The 24369-nt window shown below is 44.2% G+C and overlaps 1 protein-coding gene across 1 annotated transcript in view; it reads left to right on the forward strand.

Annotated features, from left to right (window-relative positions):
• TGFBR2 (transforming growth factor beta receptor 2) overlaps window positions 1-24369 on the forward strand; it is a 69592-nt gene that overhangs the window by 25910 nt on the left and 19313 nt on the right. Inside the window, exons 2-3 of the mRNA XM_083705872.1 lie at window positions 3789-3954; window positions 7454-7641. Of these exons, the coding sequence (XP_083561998.1) occupies window positions 3789-3954; window positions 7454-7641 (354 nt within the window). The remainder of the gene's footprint in view (window positions 1-3788; window positions 3955-7453; window positions 7642-24369) is intronic.

The following is a 24369-nucleotide window of genomic DNA, read 5'->3' on the forward strand; positions in this document are numbered from 1 at the left end:
AATACAGCCATCTTCTCAGGAAATCTCTTCACAAAGTTCAAGAGGTCAAGACACAAAGACTTTAGCAACTAATCCACACCTAATGACCCACCTAAGTGGTACTCAGGATATCACTCAAGAAATCACTCAAGGTATCTCTCAAGTAATTAAGGAACAAAAGAAGAAAAGGCACACTAGCCTGGGAACTTCCTCTCTGCCCAGAACATTGGAGGCTAGACACCACACCCCCTCTACAGTATTTATAGGAACTCAAACATTGAGATCCCGCTCTGTTCCAGTAACAAGAAGCCGAAAGCACCAGCCTGAAGATGACGAGTGAGACCTCGTCGAAACGTCGCCTAGACACCCCAACTTTTACACGGGAAGACACCCGAGGACACCAAAACCTGCATATATATATATATATATATATGACCTTAAAATTCTTATAACACTGTTTTGGATCCTGGATGGGGAGGAGAAATGGAGAAAGGTGTTGTCAGGAAAGAATCTTTGGGGAGAAGAAAGGGTCGATCACCTCCCTCCCATTCACAAATCCTCTGCATTAACATTACCAGATAAAAACAGACTTGGTAATCCTCAAATTGCCTCATGATCTGTGGCTTTAACCTCCAGGTGACCTTTTTGTACTTGGTCATTTTGAAGAATTTATTCATGCTGAAGTATATGAGGTCATAACGACTTAAGCATAAGAGAAAAACATTTTTCCCCAGTAGCTAGTGACTTTTTTTTATATAAAAAAAATACTCCTTCATTATGCAATCATTTTGCTGGAAGGTGCTGTGAATTTTTAATATTGCACCATAATGGAAAACCTGCCACATCTCATACCCTCCAACATTTCGCTGATTAAAATAGGTACATCCTATTGAACAACAACAACAACATTTATACCCCGCCCTTCTGACTGGGTTGCCCCAGCCACTCTGAGCAGCTTCCAACATACATAAAACATTAAACATTAAGAAACTTCCCTAAGCATGGCTGCCTTCAGATATCTTCTAGGTTGTATAGTTACTTATCTCCTTGGCTCTGGGGTCAGATAGCTCCATGCCCTCTAACATTTCTCCATTAAAAATAGGTACATCCTAAGGAAAAGTGGGACATTCTGGGATCAGATCAGAAACTAGGGATGGCTTCTGTAAATCTGGGACTGTCCCTGGAAAATAGGACACTTGGAGGGTCTGATTTGCTCGATGAGTCTCCATCAAATCTATGCACTTGCATGATGGCTGTTTAATCACTATAGCAGGGCTTGGAACTTTTTGAACTCCTGCTGTATGGAGTGAACACAGACCCAGCTTCTGTATAAACCCGGAAGTGGTTTATACTCACACTTACTGTCCTCGAAACAAATCCTTCAGAATGCAGCCAATGGTCTACCACATTTTGGAAGGCTGGTCTGTCTTCCATCTTCTTCACCTCCATGTGAAGTTGATGGGCATGTGGAAACACTGTTGGACAACCATCTTCTTGAGAAGCTTTGTGGATTAATTAGAGTGACACGTAGCTCATGCAGTTGTTTTTCTCTGGATAAACCAAAACAAAAGAGCCTGGGCAATAGAAGATTGCAGAAGGTCCTCAAGTGCCATGTTCTCAGCCAATCATATTGTTCAGGAAGCCTCAGTTGTATATGGGTGTTGGAGTTCCCTACCAGGACAGACTTTGCTTGTGTGCTCAAGACATCGATTCCATAAAACATATTTTGTTGCATTGTGCAAAATATGAGCAAGCCAGGGCTGAACTGATACTACCCTTGCTGCTCCCTTTCCCAGGAAAATCAGAGGCTCACTATGTCAGGTTCCTACTGGAAGACCGGACAAATGTTAGAACAAGTTTTTATCGGTGGCTGCAAGATCAAATGAGCCCTATATTCTAAACAAAATGCTTGTTTAACCTGGAGGTAGGCTGGATGTATTGTTTTGTAATGATTTGTTGGGTCTCTGGACCGTAATAAAGATTGATGATGATGTATATGGATGTTAGCCTTTGATAACCTTCTGAGAAGAAATAATAATAATAATTTATTATTTATACCCCGCCCATCTGGCTAGGTTTCCCCAGGCACTCTGATTAGTGATCAATAACATTCAAAAGTGTGTTTGGAGAGGTGGAGGTGGGTTAGATAAGTGCTAATGATTGTAACCTGCCTTCCAAACGGGTAGAGTTGGTAAGCAAGCAGGCCTAAGATGATAAATGTTTGCTTCTACTTCCCGCTTGCAATACTTTAAGGAAATGCTTGTGATAAAGATCAGTTTCTTGATGTATCCCTTTGCTCCGAAAACAGTGTTAAATTGCTTGTTTCTCTGCTGATCAAATTTGGAACGGCTTCTCCCTCCCTCCCTCCCTCCCTTTATACCTGCAATGAAGGATTACATTTCACAAATGGACTTTTGTCCACTAAAGGTTATAGTTGTTGTTTTTTTAGATATATGTTCCAAGGCCACCGCCTTGCCAGAGAAAGCTCTACAGCTTATTTTAATTTTTGTTTAGTATTTTTTTTTAAAGTTTTGCCTGAGGTATGTTGATTAAAGGTTATGCCATAATAAAATGGTATGTTGATTAAAGGTTATGCCATAATAAAATGGTCAGCCTTCTAGGTGCCGCAAGACAGTATGTGGTTTTGACTTGCAGAAGGGTGATTTACTCCCGGTGACTTAAGATGGATATTGTGAAGAGTTATTTCATTTCTAAGGATTGTATTCAAATGTATTATACTCAAAAAGACCCATTGAAATTAATGGACCTAAACGTCAATAGATCTGTTGTGTATGATTAATGTTGGATATTGCCCTAAAAGTCTGACCCAATGTTTGTAGATCTCTGGGTGGCATTAGTTGTGTTATCAAGCACAACTAAATGGCTCAGGACCGCAAACCTCAAGGACCGCCTCTTTCCATATGAACTTACCCGGACCCTGAAATCATCTTTTGAGGCCCTCCTTCATGTGCCTCCCCCTTGAGAAGTCTGGAGGGTGGCAACACGAGAACGGGGCCTTCTCTGCAGTGGCTCCCCGTCTGTGGAATGTTCTCCCCAGGGACGTTCGTCTGGTGCCTTCATTACACACCTTTAGGCGCCAGGCAAAAACATTCCTTTTTAACCAGGCCTTTGGCAGACCTAATCCTATGCCCTTTAAAATGTGTCTCATTTTGGGGGGTGTTATTGAATTATTGTTTTTATTTTTATTTTATATCTTGTGATCTATTTTTGTGAACTGCCCTCAGACCTCTGGGTATAGGTAAAGGGACCCCTGACCATTAGGTCCAGTCGTGGCCAACTCTGGGGTTGCGGCGCTTATCTCACTTTATTGGCCGAGGGAGCCGGGGTACAGCTTCCGGGTCATGTGGCCAGCATGACTAAGCCGCTTCTGGCAAACCAGAGCAGTGCACGGAAATGCCGTTTACCTTCCCGTCGGAGCGGTACCTATTTATCTACTTGTACTTTGTCGTGCTTTCGAACTGCTAGGCTGGCAGGAGCAGGGACCGAGCAACGGGAGCTCACCCCATCGCGGGGATTCGAACCGCCGACCTTCTGATCGGCAAGTGCTAGGCTCTGTTGTTTAACCCACAGTGCCACCCGCGTCCCGGGTATAGGGCGGTATATAAAGTCAATAAATGAATGAAAATGAATAGTTTGCTCAGTTATCACCGTTTATCTTGAAAAAGCAACCCCAATTTCCTTCAGGAAAGCTTTGCTTCCGTACCTGGTTTGTATGTAGGAACAAAGTAAATGTTTGGAACAAATGTAAATTTGTAATGTTCAATAAAGCATTCTTTTCTTGTCCGCAGCTGATGAGCATTTATCCAAAATGCTTGATGGCAAATTCAAAATGGCAGCACTTTGCAAGTTTTGTGACGTGATACCAACCAGCTGCATGAATGAGGGCCATTGCATGAGTAACTGTAACATCACATCTATATGTGCGGATAAGAATGAAGTTTGTGCTGCTGTCTGGTAAGTTCACTCTGGCTAAATACAAGCATGTGCATTTGGTCTATAGTTTTCTTAACCTGCAAAAGTATAAATTAAATGTTGTTCAGAACTTGTGAAGTCAGGGCTTTCTTCAATTCCATGTTTCCACCATTCAGATAGGGTTGGCTCTGTAATATATGTGTTTGTAATTTGATACTTGGTCAAAAGGTCTAGAGACTGATGGCAACTAATCATTATTTTGGTTCTCAGTAAAGCATTAGATGCATATAGCCTTGACCCGTGATTCTTCATTCCAAAATAAGGATGTGCAAGATTAGTAGCGATATACTTGCATTCTAGTACAGTGGTACCTCGGGTTACATACGCTTCAGGTTACAGACTCCGCTAACCCAGAAATAGTGCTTCGGGTTAAGAACTTTGCTTCAGGATGAGAACAGAAATCGTGCTCCGGCGGCACGGCAGCAGCAGGAGGCCCCATTAGCTAAAGTGGTGCTTCAGGTTAAGAACAGTTTCAGGTTAAGAACGAACCTCTGGAATGAATTAAGTACTTAACCCGAGGTACCACTGTACTAACGAAAATGCTACACTTGCCAAGCTTTTGATTTTCCTTGTCTCAAAAGAGATTGGGGTATCTTGTTGGCCACTGTGAAAACAGGATTCTGGGTTAGATGGGACCTTGTTCTCATCCATCAGGCTCTTCTTATAGTCTTATGAATGATTCTTGCTTTGAGAGTATCAGAATTCCCTGGAATGGAGTGGTGACTCTTGATTTCAGGCACACACCTCAATGGAATTGTGAAATCTGTCAAAACTGCAATCTGATGTTTCTAACCTGGATAGGTCATGGAATCAAATCACAAGATTTTCCCTAATACAGTGGTACCTCTGGTTACGTACTTAATTCGTTCCGGAGGTCCATTCTTACCCTGATACTGTTCTTAACCTGAAGCACCACTTTAGCTAATGGGGCCTCCCGCTGCTGCCGCGCGATTTCTGTTCTCATCCTGAAGCAAAATTCTTAACCCGAGGTACTATTTCTGGGTTAGCGGAGTCTGTAACCTGAAGCGTATGTAACTCGAGGTACCACTGTAGTAAAATTTTACCAGGTCCTGCATAGATAAAAGTGATGACATTACTTTGCTGACACTGTGTTTGTGTCTAGTAGGGACGCGGGTGGCACTAAGGTTTAAACCACTGAGCCTCTTGGGCTTGCCGATCAGGTCAGAATCCCCATGACGGAGTGAGCTCCCGTTGCTCGGTCCCTGCTCCTGCCAACCTAGCAGTTCGAAAGCACATCAAAGTGCAAGTAGATAAATAGGTACCACTCCAGCGGGAAGGTAACCGGCATTTCCGTGTGCTTCTCTAGTTCGCCAGAAGCGGCTTGGTCATGCTGGCCACATCACCCAGAAGCTGTACGCCGGCTCCCTTGGCCAATAAAGCGAGATGAGCGCCGCAACCCCAGAGTCGTCTGTGACTGGACCTAATGGTCAGGGGTCCCTTTACCCTTTACCTTTATATGTCCAGCTGTCCTTTGTCAACAACGAATTGTTGCTGTTTTTTGTGTTGGATATATGCTATATGGTCATTTATGGACCTCATAGGTATCTAAAGCCATTTGCACATGTTGCCATGCAGTCAGTCCTTGCAGAATGTAGGCACCCTATATATTGAAATGAGCAAACCAATGATGTTTTAGGGAGCAGGCTAGCAGATGGGGCCCATTAGTTACATCATAGGAGCCTACACAACACAAAACACATTTGCTGTATGTAGGTTTTATTTTATTTGTTTTTTTATCTTATATATGTTTTGTTTTTTATCTTATATTTTGGAAATGTACATTTTTTCCTCCTTTAATTTTTTGCACACACCCCCCCCAAGAGAGTGGGGCCCTAAGCTGTAGCTTGTTCAGCTTATACGTAAATCCAGCAGTGTGAGGAAAGACAGATTGGGAAGTTACTTGAAGACCAGGTACCTTCCTGACTTCCCACAAAGAATACAGCTAACCACTTGATGTCGCCTTTGCCATGCTCTATAGCTGGCAGAAGCCCCAATGGGGAACAGCCTAGTAGTGTTCGCCTTTGCATAGGAAGTAGGGAGGAAGGGGTGAGGCTTTGGAGATGGAATTGGTTCTTCCAGAGCCTGTTTATCTTATTCAGAAGAAAGGTTTGGTCCTAGGGTGTGGCACTGTTGGAGGAGTGCCAGACTTCCTCCTACTGAAAGTTCAAACACACAGATGCAGAGACATCAGATGCTATAAATAAACTAGGTTAGTTTATTCTTCCTGAAGAATAGGAGAAGGATGAAACAATGATCATCTATATCTCGCAAACACTTATATCCGGGGATGCCGGATAATTCCAACGGAAATGGGAGAGGAAATTGCCAATGCTCGCTCAATGGTCCCATCTCTGCAAGAGAAATCAGTTAAATGAATATGATCGGTGTTTACTAATGCCGTTTTCTGTCTGCAAAAAATACATAATTGACAACACACAAACACACACACTCCAGTTTGTGTTGTGTTTCCTTTGCATTGGTATGACTGGTGTAGAATAACATACTGATAATTAAGGACCTGAATTCCACCACAGTGGACAGCAAGATGGGGGAGAATACTGGATTTGCTGGAAGCTGAACTGCAGCAGAACGGAAACAGGGATGTCTTCTTACATCCCTGCATGAATCCTACGATATCACAAAATCCATTGTACTAGTGGTTGGTTTCATAGGTCATAAAATGTTGCCCCCTGTGTCTGGAGCAACTTTGCAACCATTTGTGCAGACCCAGGGACTGCCACCTCTGAAATTTCTGTATTCCTATCGGGCAGTTGGCTTTCACTGTCTTAAAAATCAGCTTCAAGTTACCTTGAACTGTGGTCCTGTTGCTAGTTGGCCAGCTTCATATGTCAGGCTGATGTTGGGCACATCTGAGATGTACACCCTAGGGATTTTTGCATTTCTGGGTTATATCAGCCATGATCCATCATGTTGGACAAAACCACAAGATAAGGCTCCCTGGAACACCTGTCTGAGATTCCAAGAGAAAGAGAGAGGGCAAACATCACGTAGACCTCAGTACATGGCATTTATCTTAGTGGGACACATGTTGTACAAGTTTGAATTATGCGATGAACAGGCGGAATGCAGGGCATTTTTGTTTTCGTTGTTTTTATTCTTCCTTGTGTCTCACCTTTCATCCAAATTGGTTCCCAAGATGACTTACAGGCACAAAACTCCATGCTGACAAATCTTGGAAAGAATTAAGCTCACTCTGGTGAAGGATAGCACTGTCACTCTGGAAAGATGCATTTCGAACCATTTGCCCCCAAGCCGCGGCACCAAAACTAACCCGGCATAAGTTACGGAGAAGTTGTAGCTGCGATATTTTCAAAGTTTATATGAGACTCGACAGCTGGCTAGCTTTACCTTGAATGCCAGCCCTCTACCTTCAGTTTCATGTTGCCATTGTTTTGATTATTTCTGCTGCTGCTGTTTAAAAAATCCTGTTCTTTTACAGGAGGAAGAATGATGAAAACATAACCTTGGAAACAATATGTCACAATCCCGCACAAAAGCTGCACGGGCACATTTTGAGTGACTACAATTCGGATAAGTGTATAATGAAAGAGATGAAGGGAGATGGTGGTTTGCTGTTCATGTGCTCCTGCAAAGAGGAAGAATGCAACAACGAGCTTATTTTTTCAGGTAAGCCTTTATGTGTGTGTGTGTGTGTGTGTGTGTGTGTAAAGGTTTCGTTTTGAATATGCATTGCTCTTTTAATTTGCTTTCCTCCCCTTACCCCCTTCCCGTTATGCTGTCGGGTGTGGTGTTTGTGGGGTGTGTGTGTTCTTTTTAGGATATCCTCTCATAATATAATTTCCTGTTGTGAAACATCCTAACCTTTGTCACAGTAGAAAAGGCCAGAGGTGTTTCAGCAGGAATCAGAACTGAGGAGCTATTTTGTCACTTTAAGGTCTGCAGTGTTAGTGTCACGCATGCATGCTGTGTGATGTGGGCACCACATGCCATGTGACGCGTTGCACTCCGTGTGGCTTGTGTACATGACGTGAGCACATCACGTGCGCCAGCCTCCTCAGTCGTGCTTTGTAGCCGCGTGAGTCCCTGACGTCGCATCCAGTGTGGGACTACCAGGAATGACTTGCATAGAACGGCCTCATAGGCCAGATTAGGAGCCCCATTGGGCCAAATTTGGCCCGTAGGCTGCAGGTTCCCGACCTACAGAATATAAGGAGAGAGATGTCAACGCCAAGCCGAAATTGCTAATAATGTTATCATTCTATTACATTTGTAAACCACTTTGAGGGTGTGTTTTCTTAAACAATCCAGCGCTATATAGATTTTGTGAAATGAATAAAGCCAAGGCAGTTTGCCTGCTCAGTAAGGGTGAATCGTAACGCTATAAACGGATTAGCAGAGAGTACAAAGCGGAGGACCAGGGAGGAAATGTGAGGTAAATGAAAACTTATTTCAAGTCAAGATCAATGCAGTTTTTTGGTCATCCACTTTTATTATTAGGTAGGCTGATAAATTCTTGCAGTACCTCTGAACAGCACAAAACCACAACAGACGATTGCCAGGCTTATGTAGTGTTTTATAACTTTACTCCTTCACATTTTGTAAACCCGTATCTTTACACAGCCGGTAAAGACACTTGATGAGAGTACCTGAGGGAGGCTTTGGCTTTGATCTTGTCTGCAAAAAAATTTTAAACTTGCATTTTTTTATCTTGTCTGCCTTATTTAATGAAGTGCATTATCTCGGTGCTGGCAGGGCAGTCAGGCAGATAATGTGCTAGTAGCTGACTTTAATGATTTCATTCACATCTCTGTTTCCCCATCTCTGTAGAAGAAAACCACCTGGAAGGTACTTTATAGAGATGTATGAGAATTAAACAGGAATTTTGCAACACCTTTGCATGGCTTTGTTGGTCGCCTTCATGGTGGCACTGCAGTAGTGGTGGTGAGACACAGAGGACCTCTGATGAGAGCCATAGAATTGTCGAGTTGGAAGGGACCATGAGGATCATCTAGTCCAACCCCTCAAAATTCGGGAATTTTTGCCCACTGTGGGGCTCAAACCCATGACCCTGAGATTAAGAGCCTTGTGCTCTACCATCTGAGCTATGCAGCCTGAAATGCAGTATTAAACCTCAGAGCTAACTAACTAGGTGTAACTGTTGCCACTGCTGTATGTTGGTGCTTTTTAGTAGTTTTTATGATGTTGGGTCGTGGGACGCGGGTGGTGCTGTGGTCTAAACCACTGAGCCTAGGGCTTGCTGATCAGAAGGTTGGCGGTTCAAATCCCCGCGACGGGGTGATCTCCCGTTGCTCGGTCCCTGCTCCTGCCCACCTAGCAGTTCGAAAGCATGCCAGTGCAAGTAGATAAGTAGGTACCACTCTGGTGGGAAGGTAAACGGCATTTCCGTGTTCGCCAGAAGTGGCTTAGTCATGCTGGCCACATGACCCAGAAGCTGTCTGTGGACAAACACCGGTTCCCTCGGCCAATAAAGCAAGATGAGTGCCGCAACCCCAGAGTCGGCCATGACTGGACCTAATGGTCAGGGGTCCCTTTAGCTTTACCTTATGATGTTGGGTTGTATTAAATGTAGCACTACACAGATTGTTCTGCTGTGCAAGGGGAATTCCATGCACTGACAGAGCAATCTCTCCCTCTGCTGCCCCTGTGCAGTCCCTAAATCTGTTCTAGGTCGTCCCCCCCCAATCCTCCAGAATGGATTTGGAGATGGCACAAGGCTACCACCCTTTGTGGTAGCACTAATCCAAGCATAGGCAAACTCGGCCCTCCAGATGTTTTGGGACTACAACTCCCATCATCCCTAGCTAACAGGACCAGTGGTCAGGGATGATGGGAATTGTAGTTTCAAAACACCTGGAGGACCGAGTTTGCCTATGCCTGCACTAATACTTGTGATAACCCCAAAATGGAGTTGAATGCTGCCCATTGGCTTTAATGATGAAGTGAGTGGTGATTTTATTTTATTTGTAACTTGTGTTATTTTTGCACATTGCTTTAAGCATTTTGAGAGGGGTGGGGCAGAAGCAATTAAATTCTAAATGAATAAGCTCTCAACTGGACACACACACACACACACACAGTACTTTGACAAGCCAAACAGCACCTCTTCACTGATGGTGCCTGTTAAGTTGTGGGTGAACATATCAGACGACACAGCAATTCTTCAAACAGCTCTTGTTTATTCACAGGCCAGAACAGAACTGAACTGAAGGGTTCAGCCATCCTGCTTATATAGAGCTCCAGTACAACGTAACTGTAACAGCTTTCTGTAACTATCCAATCACTGAATGTCACTTTTGATCCCTTATTTGCATATGTAGACCTGAACTATCTGCAGTATCCCCCTGCTGGCCAGGGTGAGAACTTCAGTACATAACAGTGCCCCAAATGTAATGTACATTCTTCTTACTTCTTTAGCATGGGTGGGATCAGTGCCACTCCTATTTTCCCCCAGATGGATTGGGAATTGTACCACCCATGTATCCCTGCAGTAAGCCTCAGTTGTTTTTGCTTTCTCCGTGGGTTGAGCTTGTGGCTGAAATTTGTGGCATGCTCTCTACATCTGTTTATTGTGTATGCTGTGTGTACAGCATGTCAGATGCTCACACTTCCCTTTCATATGTGCAGCAGAGACTGATAGCTTCTAATGTGTAACAAATTATGAAACACATAGTCCGGCTGTGCTTATTGCTGTGAGTCATCTCTGTTTCACTTGACTAATAGTAATTTTAATCATATGTCAGTGCTATGAGATCTGCATTCCAAAGCCAACCAACACACCCTTGTAGATTTTGGCTGGCTTCTTATAGATTAGTCAGATCGTACTTGTTTTCTGCTTAAACTACACAAACCCAGTACAGTTGACTTGTTGGAGTTATTTCCTGTCTCGGTGCTTGCAAAATTTACCCCAGAAATACGCCAAAAGTTGTGTTCTCATTTCTAGTAAGGCTGTTGTGTTTTGCAAAACTCCCTTGGAGTAGTTCCTGTTGCTCTGAAAAGGATAACCTACATTGCTTCCTGGAAAGACTTTAGTCAATCAATCATCTAATGCACCTCTACCATTAAAAGACTGATACTCTATGAAAGTGTTTCAAACGCTCAATCCTGCAACATTTTTCTACACAAACCCACAAGGAGAGAACCAACAAATGTGTTTAGATCAGGGGTCAGCAACCTTTTTCAGCTGTGGGCTGGTCCATCGTCCCTCAGACCATGTGGTGGACCGGACTATATTTTTTTTGGGGGGGATGAATGAATTCCTATGCCCCACAAATAACCCAGGGATGCATTTTAAATAAAAGGACACATTCTACTCATGTAAAAATACGCTGATTTCCGGACCGTCTGTGGGCTGGATTGAGAAGGCGATTGGGCCGCATCCGGCCCATGGGCCTTAGGTTGCCTGCCCCTGGTTTAGAGTGCAGTCCCTAACTCAACAGATATTAACTGAGCAGGAAAAGCGGTGGCTTTACATTTAATTGGGACGGAGGGGTTGGTTTGAGTGTGCTTAGGTTTGATAGTCATCTAGAAATGGCCCAAGATGAATTAGAATTGACCATCCTTTCCTACACCAGGGCAGTCTTCATCCTGGATATGTAATTTTCAGGGGCAAATAGCAGTATTCTGTAGTTTGGCTGGCAATTCAGGAGATCTTCCTTACTAGGGCTGGGCGATATATTGTCCACTGCTGGTTTGAAGTCCATATGGTGATATTGGTTTCATAATTTTTGACCTGGCAATATATCACAAATCATGATTTATTGTTGTTAGCTGCCCTGAGCCCGGCTTCGGCTGGGGAGGGCGGGATATAAATAAAATATTATTATTATTATTATTATTATTATTATTATTATTATTATTATTATTATTTGTGTGTGTGTATACACTGTGCAGACATCACAATGTGGGGGAAACCGTGAAGCCAGCCAATGCCTCTACATGCCTCCATCTTTATTTCATACATCGTGAGATATTGCAATGTTTAGTTGGGTGATACATCACGTTGTTGAAAACCAGATACTGCCCAGCCGTATTCCATATCACCTACTTCTGCATGAGAGCCAGTGTGGTATAGTGATTAAGAGCGGTAGTCTCATAATCTGGGGAACCAGGTTCGCTTCCCTGCTCCTCCACATGCAGCTCCTGGGTGACCTTGGGCCAGTCACACTTCTCTAAAGTCTCTCAGCCCTACTCACCTTACAGAGTGTTTGTTGTGGGGGAGGAAGGGAAAGGAGAATGTTGGCCGCTTTGAGACTCTTTTGGGTAGTGATAAAGCAGGATACCAAATCCAAACTCCTCCTCCTCCTCCTCCTCCTCCTCCTCTTCTTCTTAATGCTCTGGTTCTCTTTCTCCCCTTTCTCTCTCCTCCCAGCAAAAAGGCAAACCTGTTTCTTATCGCCCCCAAACTAATATACCTTGTTTTGCCCTCCAGCTCTAGCCTCGAGACGTTTTGAGTTTTGGTGCTGCCTTCAACAGCTGGTGTTTGGGATGTTATAGGGAACGTTCCTCTAGGAAGTATTCAAGAGAGCCTCTCCAGATTTAGCGCAGGGTGTTTGTCCCTCCAGAGCAGAGCTTGGCTACTTAAGAGCGTGCTCAGATGAAACCCCAAACTTCCATTTGCAGCACTTGCACTCCCTCCACAAGACAACTGGCACGTTGTCATCCCGCTTTTATTGTTGTGGATTAGTGTTCCTCTTAAATGGAAACAGCCCCTTTGGGTCGCTTGCCTGGTTAGCCATGGCAGGAAGACAAACGATTTTTACAGTATCAGACATGCGGTTTCCTGTCTGTGTTTAACTCTGAGCAGAACATTGTGGCCAGCTGGTCCTCTGCTCCTCCAGACAACTGGATAATAGCCTGGAATAATTTTGTCTTTTGGACTGTCATCCAGATGTACCCTTCATGTGGCTCTTGTCTTGTGCATGTGTGCTCTTGCTGCTATAGTGCGGCATGCATTTCCCTGCATAGACTTTCTGCTGTATTTAATTCAGATAAGATTGGGCCATGCGTTTTGTCTATAGCCGAGGTAGGGGACCCATCCCAGATGTTGGATTGCAACATCCATCACCCCTGACCATGTTGGCTGGGTCTGACGAGAGCTGGATTTAAACAACTACTGGTTTGTCAATACCAGCAAAGTGAGTTGCCCTCAAGTGAATGGTCTTTGAAAGCGCTTTGTTCGGTTGGGGATTTTGCCCCCAGCTTCCCTCCTCCCCCAACTGTTTGTGCGTACATTGGTACCTCAGGTTACATACACTTCAGGTTACAGACGCTTCAGGTTACAGACTCTGCTAACCCAGAAATAGTACCTCGGGTTAAGAACTTTGCTTCATGATGAGAACAGAAATCGTGCTCTGGTGGCGCGGCGGCAGCAGCAGGAGGCCCCATTAGCTAAAGTGGTGCTTCAGGTTAAGAACAGTTTCAGGTTAAGAACCTAACCTCTGGAACGAATTAAGTACTTAACCCGAGGTACCACTGTATGTGTATATATAAGTGTACAGTGGTACCTTTGTTCTCAAACTTAACCCATTTAGGGAGTCCGTTCGACTCCCAAAACCATTCAGAAACCAAGGCAAGGCTTCCAGTTGGCTATAGGAGTGTCCTGCAGCCAATCGGAAGCTGCGCTGGACGTTCGGTTTTTGAAAAACGTTCACAAACCGAAACACTTGTTTCCGAGTTTGTGGCGTTTGGGAGCCGATTCGTTCGACAACTAAGCCATTCAAGAACCAAGGTACCACTGTTTTGTTTTCCTTAAAAGCTTACTATCAGCTTGAAATGCCAAAGAGTTAAAGATGTACTGAAACGCTTGCTTATGTCTAAATAAGGAGAAAGGTGTGTATGTTTGTTGCGAAGAGACATAAAATCATGAGTGCAGAAACAGGTTCTGATTTCTCAAAGACGCTAGGCACTCCTTTTTAATTAAATAACTCCTCACAACTGGTGAGCTACAAAGGGACTGCCATCCTTAATCTTGTGGAAGCTGAGATTTCTAACCCCAGTCTCTCTAAAGGCACATTTCTCCATGTTTAAATACAATTGTCAGTAATCGTAGTTATTGAGAGCCCCCAAGCAACTTGTCATTTGAAAATATTTGCAATGGGTAGAATTAAATCTAAAGACTTCATGTCTCGTATATTTTTATTTTTAAACTGACACTTTTTGGGTGGGCGGGAAAATGGGAACTCGGCATGTGCTGAAATGGATGTGATTCATTTTGATAAAGGCAACTTTTAACCACACTCTGTGAGTCAGTTTGATGCTCTTTTAAGCTTGCACAATCCCATGTTGTTAAATGTTATACAGAGATGTGGAGCTGTGGTGAGGGACTTTCATGGGGAAACAGATTTGAGACTGAGTGGTATCTGTTGGTTTAGGTTATGGGCTTCCTTTGCCAAACCAAATTGTGTCAGTCTGGCAGACGACCTGCACAAACTGGAACTTTGAGCGCGGTGGTATTACAGTGGAAAACTTTGCCTTCAAAAGCAAAGTATAATGCCAATGTGCTTTTAGTAGCTCTTTATATAACTCTTTTCAAAGAAACATCCCGATTTTGGAAGGAAAGGCTAAGAGAGAACATTTCTTTCCAAAATAGGGACTGGGGAGCAGCAAAAAGTAGAAATTAAGGTGTGAGATTCTATGTGGCATGCCGAAAGAAAGAATTCCCAGCTGGATAGCTCAGTTGGTTAGAGCATGGTGCTGATAATGTGAAGGTTGCAGGTTCAATCCCTGTTGAGTTGTACCTCTAGTTGCGTTCACCTCCAGTTATGTATCCTTCAGGATACATATGCGAAAAACCTGGAAGTATTTTCCTGGGTTTTGCTGCACACACATGCGTAGAAGCGCTAAACCGCACCCTGTGTGTATGCGCAGAAGTGCTAAACCACGCATGCGCAGAAGCAGCACCTCTGGTTGCGAATTCCTCAGGATGCGGCTGGACCTCTGGAACGGATCCCGTTTGCAACTGGAGGTACCACTGTATAGGACAATTGCATGTTCTTGCATTTCTTTGGATTAGAATCGGCTGTTCTCAACCTGTGGGTCCCCAGATGTTGTTGGACTACAACTGCCATCATCCCTGAACTCTGGCCTTGCTAGCTAGGGGTGATGGGAGTTGTAGTCCAACAACATCTGGGGACCCACAGGTTGAGAACCAATGGATTAGATGATCCTCAGGGTCCCTTCCAACTCTACAATTCTATGATTCTATGAATTTTAACTGAAATAGGTTGTTAGCTGGTGACATCCATCTGAAAGAGATGAAAGTTACACTTCTCATGCACGTGAACACAATTTATTGTCTTTATGTATAAAAAAAGAACCCTGCATTTATTTTGCCTAAACTGGTCTGCCATTTTCAGGGCCGCTTGTGTGCCATTTGCGGCAACGTTGCTTCTGCTGCCTTTCTGCACTGCTGGATTTCACTTCTCTCCCTTCCCCAGCTAATCCTGCTTGTCTCTGCCCCCCTCCCTCGGCCATTGCTCTTACTTCCTCTGCTGCCACTTACAATATTTCCGAGGCCATCCTCTTAACATTTTACTCTAAGCAAAGGGTCCTTCCTCAGAGCGAGGGATGCAAGTGGCCACAAAGAGCGCACTGCTCCCGCTGCAGCAAATACCTTTTTAAAGTTTAACAACAAGTTTTTTTGTGTTTTGCTACAGTAGCAGTGCGGGATGCGGGTGGCGCTGTGGGTTAAACCACAGAGCCTAGGACTTGCTGATCAGAAGATTGGCGGTTTGAATCCCCGCGATGGGGTGAGCTCCCGTTGCTCAGTCCCTGCTCCTGCCAACCTAGCAGTTCAAAAGCACGTCAAAGTGCAAGTAGATAAATAGGTACCACTCCGTCGGGAAGGTAAACGACGTTTCCGTGCGCTGCTCTGGTTCACCAGAAGTGGCTTAGTCATACTGGCCACATGACCCGGAAGCTGTACGCTGGCTCCCTCGGCCAATAAAGCGCGATGAGTGCCGCAACCCCAGAGCCGGCCACGACTGGACCTAATGGTCAGCGGTCCCTTTACCTTTACCTTACAGTAGCGGGGCAAGCACCCTCAGTGGCCAACTCAGCCACAGTGGCTTGCTCTGAGGAGGGACCCCTTTCTTAGAGTGGGGTGGGATGGGCCTGGGAAGTCCTGCTGAGCACCACGGGTTGCTCCATGACTAGTAGGTAACAGTAACAGCGGCAGCAATAGCAGCAGGTGAGAAGCCCTCTGAGTAAGAGGGTGCAATCTGTTCTTCTGGTCCATCAGTAGAGGCACCCATATCACCATGCCTCATTCTAGCTCCAGCTAGAGGTAAAAGGTAAAGGTAAAGGACCCCTGGATGGTTATGTCCAGTCAAAGGCGACTATGGGGTCGTGGCGTACATCTTGCTTTCAGGCCAAGGGAGCCGGCATTTGTCCACAGACAGCTTTCTGGGTCATGTGGCCAGCATGACTAAACCGCTTCTGGTGCAACAGGAACACCGTGACAAAAACAGAGCACACAGAAACACCGTTTACTTTCCCATCACAGTGGTACCTATTTATCTACTTGCACTGGTGTGCTTTCAAACTGCAGGAGTTGGGACAGAGCAACGGGAGCTCATTCCGTCGCAGAGATTCGAACCGCCAACCTTGTGATCAGCAAGCCCAAGAGGCTCAGTGGTTTAGACCACAGCGCCACCCACATCCCATCCAGCTAGAGTTTCTTTTTTACTCTCTTTGTCCTGTGTGTCCAGCTACTATCTTGAATTAAAGAACAAGTATTGCATAATTTTCCAGGAGGAATTTATAATCTTGTGTTTATTTATTATTGTCATTATTATTGATGGGTTTCTCAAAAAAACACGCCTCTGCTGCAGATATATATATTTGCATTCCTGCATAACCAAAGCCTATAAAAAAATCAAGTCTCTTTAAAACTTAACCAGTTCACAATGAATGTGGGGCTGCTCCCCTGGCTGCATTCACACGGCTTCTTGTGGTTTATCCATAGTTGGTGTGCACTGCTGAGTCACTAACTTCTGCTTCACCTGTCTCCTGTTGCAAACAGTGGTTTACTGTTACATTACAAATGTGGGCAGCATGTGTTGGGGAATAGTTCCCTAGCCTCCTTAGCTTATTTCTTCGTTTTCTGTATATTTCTGGCAGGGTGAGGTGCTGAGCATTCAGACATGTGATTTCCCATCATCTCTCTGAATTGCTTCCCTCTTGAGAAGGGCCTGCCTTCTCTTGTGACTTCTCTGAACACGTAGCTTAGTTTGAAGTCTTAACCTGCCAGGAGCGTTGCTTAGAAACTGACTTTACAGGCACCTCAGCTGAGCCGGAAAAATTACTTTTTTAAAACAGTGTGTTGGATTGTCATGCAAATTGCCTACACGCTAAACATAATTTGCTCAAATGTTCGTCATTTGTAGTTGTCGGGCAATTTGGCTAAACAAATCATTGCAGGTGTATTGATTTACTGTAATTCTGAAGAACACATTTGTTCTTGGAGCGACGTGATCTCCCCTCTCTCACCCATTTATGGGATTATGTAAGCTTCAGAAACAACTAAGGTGAACTACTAAGGCTTTAGATGCTCAAAAGGAGTATGGGGAGGTAAAAAGCAGGGGAAACATTTCACAAGCAAGGGGCAATAGGAAAGGAATTTAAATAATTTCCTGTGTACGAACTTAGCACTGTAGCTTGCTTATGAGGCCACCCTTAGATTTCAGTTTAACCTTGCCATGTAAGTGTTAATGAGCAGAGAGGATTGGAATATCCAGAGCACATCAATGCATTCATTTTTTTAAAAAAATATTTTTTTATTAATTTTCCAACACAAATTAGAAACAAAACAACACACACACATAAACAAACAAGAACATATAAACATGTATAATTTCAAAAACTATTTTTCCTAAACCTTACTTCTCGGACTTCCCCTTACCTCCCCTTTTCTGCATCCCTGTTTTAAATTTCTTCAGTAACTCTTCACACCAATTAATTAATTACTTATTTTCTTTTTATGCTTCTTCTCATACATAATCAATTACAGCTGTAATTCTATATTTTCCTTTCCTTTGACATTTTAGCACTCATCAATTTTAAAACAATTTTTGAGATAAACTTTAAATTTCTTCCAGTCTTCTTCCACCGTCTCTTTTTCTTGGTCACGGATTCATATACATGCACAAGAATTCTAGACTGAATAATGCCCCCCCAAAACAGAGAGGTATATGATGTTTGAGAAAGGTGGTGCCCTGGCAGTGACAAATGAGGGGGCACAATAAATTGGTGGTGTGAATACCATATTTTTTCCATGTGTATAAGATGACCCCTATTTTTTGGGACTCCAAATTAAGGAAATTAAGGATTGCCCAGAGTTGTTGAGCTTTTTTTGGGGGGGGGGGATTACTGACAATCATTCACCCTCCTGACAGCCACTGCCAACTGCCAATCGCACGCCTCAACAGAGCCACCAATCATCCGCCCACTCACCACCAGCAGCCGCCAATCGCCTGCCCAGTTACTGCAGCAGCAGCCAATCGCCAGCAGGCCTTGCCACAGCCACCAATCACCGGCCCAAACGCCGGTTACAATGTCCTGCTTGTGGCTGCCATTGGCTGCCACCAATCACCCCACCCCTGCACTATCCATGTGTAAGACGACCCCCAATTTTTAACATTCTTTAATAAACCACCGTCTTATACACGGAAAAATATGGTGTTTGTTATATTTTGGAAGGTGGGCTGAGTTATCATCAACTGTATCTTCCTGTGCACCATTAGGATTGATGGTCACTAAACCATAATGGAGAACAGGACTATGAATGGTTCCTAGTCATTATGGCTGTATCCTGCAAGATGCCGCCCACTTCCAAGGGATACAGGATACATCCAACATTGGCGGTTTCTGCTGGAAAACAGGCCATGGCCCCTTGGAATGTGGGTGGCACTTGCATTTACATCTCCCAAAGTAAATATTATTCATTTTTGCTCTGAATTGTATCATCAGTTTTAATTCAAATAAAAAAAGTGTGCTTTGGCTGTTGGGAACTTGGGAAACTGTGCTCTTGATTATTTTTAAGGATGGATCGTAAGCGCAGTGTAATTTCCTTTAGAGCTGGAATTTACAGTATTAATTCACTTAACGTCATTCCAAGAAGTACTACATTAAACCTCAAGTGTTAAAAGGGTTGCAGCCTGTTACTTGTACAACGAGTCTGCTCATTTGGGGTTTTTGTGTGTGTGTGTTTGTTTTATATAGTTCTCGGTTCTGTTTATAAGCTTTGCACCAATGGCATTAAAACATCCTCAACAGTATGTAACTGTAGGTCAGACTGACGTTTACCCTAATCGGAAGGGACCCTGCTAGCCATATGGTGGCCAGTAGATCACCATGTTTGGAAACACCCTGGAAATAGGCCTTTTCAGCTGCAGTGCTAACTCTCTGGAATACTCTCCCAAAAGAAATCCAGGAAGCTCTTTCTGAGGCTCCAAATGTCTTCTAAAAATCCAGTTGCTCTCCTAGGCCTATTTGGATGATTGAGGGTGCTCCTCCTGCTTAGGTGCCATTTGAATTTATGGAGCAAAGCACTTACTGCATTCTGGTCTTTATTTGTATTATTTTATTTGTTTGTATTGTATTCTGATTTTTTTAAGTTTCTACAAATTAGGGGTAAGGATTGGGGGACTCTACCAAAAATGTTAAAGCGATGTATACATTTTCTTAATCAATTATCCAATGCACGCCCCATAAGAAGGACTTTGGTGGATCAGGTCATCTAATGTACCTCTGTGTTTTGTTTTTCGTTTTTCAAAATACTGAAATGGGAGAGTGGAAAGAGGAATCTCATTTATGAGGTTAACTCTCATCCTTTGAAAAAGCGAGCTTTGCCAATCTTGGTACTGAATTCTATAAAATGAAATGATCTTGCCCTGGCTGACGCACGTGATAGAATTTGCACTGCTTAAGACAAAAGTCTTTAACGCTGCAGAGCTGTCACAGAAGAGATTTCAATAATTGCAGGTGGATCTAACTAACACTGGCAAAACAGTAATTTCAGCAACTTGTGCAGGATCAGACCAGAGGTAAATATAATAATGGAGGTTAATGTGCATCATCTGGGGAAATGTAGCCAGTCTAGAGTGATCGATTCGTTCCAGAAAATTATTAGCAAACAGTAACAGATAACGTATACAAGTTGAAGGATACTAATTATACAAGTTAGAGAATACATTTTATATATATTGTCTTGTTTCTTAATAATTTATCAGCACTCAACAAAACAGCCTTGGATACTTTAAATAATCTGTTGCAGTTGTAACATCTGCTTGCAACTGGTTTATACTCTGCCATGATAGATCCATTTGTTACAATAGTCCATAAGTGTACAGTTATTATCAGAGTACCAGTATGATCCATTAGCCCCAAGATTCCCTGCCTCTAGGGGCAACCCCTACCCTAAAACCCACAAAAAACCCAGAAGCAAGAGAATCCGTAGTGCGATTCTGACACTGAGGCTACAGTTTCTAAATATACTTGCCTAGTAAGCTTTTCAAACACATTCCAGTTTGCAGCACATTGAGAATCGGAACAGGCAAGTGTGATGGCTGTCTTTGTATACACCTGAATTCAAGGCAAGGAAGTCCAACAGAGCTATTTTTGTTCCATCGTTTTCTTTTCCTTCTCGCCTGATGTTCAGTTACACCCATCTAAAGCTGTCGAAAAAGAGTCTTTTGTTATTTAAACAAAAGTACATGAATTTGAGTGGCTTGGGCTTGAATTCTGGACACCGTGTCATTTGCATAGGCATAGTTAACGTGATTAAGAATGACTTGCATTACTGTTTTAGCTTTGCATATTGGAGGGTGGGGGAGATGAGAGATTTTTTTTACTACCACCACTTTTTGGGAGGAATGCTTCCTTTGCTGCTGGACTGTGTTGGAGGGTCAAGGACAGGGGTCAGCAACCTTTTTCAGCCATGGGCTGGTCCACCATCCCTCAGACCATGTGGTGGGCCAGACTACATTTTGAAAAAATAATAATGAACGAATTCCTATGCCCCACAAATAACCCAGAGTTGCATTTTAAATAAAAGCACACATTCTACTCATGTAAAAATACCAGGCAGGCCCCACAAATAACCCAGAGATGCATTTTAAATAGTCATGTAAAAACACGCTGATTCCCAGACCGTCCATGGGCTGGATTGAGAAGGTGATTGGGCCGCATCTGGCCCCTGGGCCTTAGGTTGCCTACCCCCTGGTCAGGGGCAATTGCTATACCAAAGTGGAAGATGACAGACAGGAGATTACATAAGGAACAATGTTGGAAGGGGTGTGTGATAATGACAAAAACCCATGTCTCCCAGCACCCCGCCATCACGTTTGACCAGAAGGCCCTGTTTCGTAACAATGGCGTTCACCTTTCGGACATGGGCATTGATTTTTGGCAGGCCAATATGATGGAGGGCATTGTTGGTTGCAGGTGTGAGGGTGTTGGCAGTGAGCCTTTGGCTCGATTGGTGGTTAGGCATTGAGTAAGTCTTATTATAGAGACGCGGGTGGCGCTGTGGGTTAAACCATAGAGCCTAGGACTTGCCGATCAGAAGGTCGGCGGTTCGAATCCCCGCGACGGGGTGAGCTCCCGTTGCTCGGTCCCTGCTCCTGCCAACCTAGCAGTTCGAAAGCACGTCAAAGTGGGGGTATGGTTCCTGTCCGAAGCCTGGGCGTGGGCTAGGGCCATGCCATGACCCCAACGGTGACCATGGCTGTGCTCAATTGATGTACATCATAGGGATCCCTCTTCTGGTGGTTGACCCTTAAGAAACTTCCTGCAGTCGGACAGGTGTCAGGATATAGTCTTGCTTCAGCCAGTTGCCTAAGCCAAACTGCTCACAACTTTAACCAATAAAGTTGTGGCCTTATTTATCCCAATACTTGTGTTTGTGTATTTATTTCGGGGGGAGCTAGGGGGGCCAGGGCCTCACCATGCAAGCAGGACCTGAGTCCCCATTTGGGATTCCCAGCAACTGTTAACTAGAAACAATGGCTTTGATCCAGATTCCGCCATACTTCATTAGACTCTGAGCTTATCCACACTTCTGCTTGTCTTGTTCTTTCAAAGCATGGATCCGAACCGTTTTCTGCTTGTCCCGTGCTTTCTAGGCTCTGGTCTGGGCAGTTTTGCCCCCACTGCTTTCCCCCAGAAAACTCGCTCTTTAGTACTAAATCGGATCAAATAGCTATCGGCAGAGAATCTGATTTCTGTTTCTTCCTGTTCAGCGCTAAACCATGGGTTTCCTTGGGGGAAAGTGGCGAAGTGAACAGAAGCATGAATGAACCTTAACTCAAGTCCCTTTGATTTCAATGAGTGTACTCTGTGTATGAATAAGGCTGCCACCTGTTGAATTCAGTGAAGAAAGTCCCATATACGTGGATTTAGGATTGCGGCCAAAGTCTGGCTCTAACTCCATATCCTAAATTACGGCTAGGGAGTCTTTTTCAGCCTAAAGGCCAGATCTAGTACTAACCCACCCTCTGTGGGCCATTTTTGACAGATGATTCCGATTTCAGCCTGCCTGTGGTTTTTCGGTAAAAGCCAGCACCTGAGACTTGTATCCAAGATAAGCCCCTCTGAGTGTAGCACTGGGGTTCTTAATGCTAAAAACAAAGATGAGAGATCTCTGATCTCGACAATTAGTGCTTAGATTGAAGATACCAGATTCTTGTGCCTGGTGTTAGATAACTGACAGGTGGTGTCAGGGCTGGATTTAGGTTTGATGAGGCCCTAAGCCAGGGGTCAGCAAACTTTTTCAGCAGGGGGCCAGTCCACTGTCCCTCAGACCTTGTGGGGGGCTGGACTATATTTTTTTGGGGGGGCAGAAATGAACAAATTCCTATGCCCCATAAATAACCCAGAGAGGCATTTTAAGGAAAAGCACACATTCTACTCATGTAAAAACACGCTGATTCCCGGACCGTCCGTGGGCCAGATTTAGAAGGCGATTGGGCCGGATCTGGTCCCCGGGCCTTAGTTTGCCTACCCATGCCCTAAGCTACTGAAGGTAATGGGGCCCTTTATATGCCCAGCTGTCCTTTGTCAACAACAAATTGTTGCTGTTTTTTTGTTGAATATATGGTAATTTATGGACCTAATAGATATCTAAAGCCATTTGCACATAACAAAATATGTATTTTATCAAAGTAATTGTTGAACCTATCTTAGTTTTTTTCCTTTAATTTTTTTGTGGGGACCCCAAAAGAGTGGGGACCTAAGCTATAGCTTGTTTAGCTTATATATAAATCTGGCACTGGATGGTGTGGCTTGCCCCAAATGACAAAGTCAGATGCCTGGTTAGACCCGGGGCTGAGAGCTTCCCCTCCTGTGTCCTAAATTAAGGGTTTGAGCCCTGGAAGACCTGCTCCCTGCCTTGCAGGCCTTTTCCCACCTGGCCTGGGAGGGAGGGGTCCTGACTGACTCCAGCTACAAAAGGGATTTTTTTCTTTAGGGATTTTGTTGCTAAATTTGTGGTCCTAGATCTTTGTATCTTTGTTTTAGACCTTTGTTTTAGATCCATGTGGAAATGGTTTTATTTGTTTGTGTACTTTTCAATGTTCCATTTATTTATTTTTTATGACTACTTTTATTATGTTTGCATTTTTCTGTAATTTTTTTCCACGTTGAAAGCCACCTTGAGCATGGTTTTAACCATGGAATGGCATCATACAAATAAAATTATGCTTGTACAGTGGTACCTCGGGTTACATACGCTTCAGGCTACATACGCTTCAGGTTACAGACTCCGCTAACCCAGAAATATTACCTCAGGTTAAGAACTTTGCTTCAGGATGAGAACAGAAATCGTGCTCTGGCAGGGCGGCAGCAGTGGGAGGCCCCATTACCTAAAGTGGTGCTTCAGGTTAAGAACAGTTTCAGGTTAAGAATGGACCTCCGGAACGAATTAAGTATTTAACCTGAGGTCCCACTGTATGTGGAAGGGACGCGGGTGGCGCTGTGGGTAAAAGCCTCAGCGCCTAGGGCTTGCCGATCGAAAGGTCGGCGGTTCGAATCCCCGCGGCGGGGTGCGCTCCCGTCGCTCGGTCCCAGCGCCTGCCAACCTAGCAGTTCGAAAGCACCCTCGGGTGCAAGTAGATAAATAGGGACCGCTTACTAGCGGGAAGGTAAACGGCGTTTCCGTGTGCGGCTCTGGCTCGCCAGAGCAGCGATGTCACGCTGGCCACGTGACCCGGAAGTGTCTCCGGACAGCGCTGGCCCCTGGCCTCTTGAGTGAGATGGGCGCACAACCCCAGAGTCTGGCAAGACTGGCCCGTACGGGCAGGGGTACCTTTACCTTTACCTTTACTTACCACTGTATGTATGTAAACCAATCAACCAGCAGACCTAAAAACTGGCTTA

Source organism: Podarcis gaigeae (assembly GCF_964106915.1).
Source record: "Podarcis gaigeae genome assembly, chromosome: 12".
NCBI lineage: Eukaryota > Metazoa > Chordata > Lepidosauria > Squamata > Lacertidae > Podarcis > Podarcis gaigeae.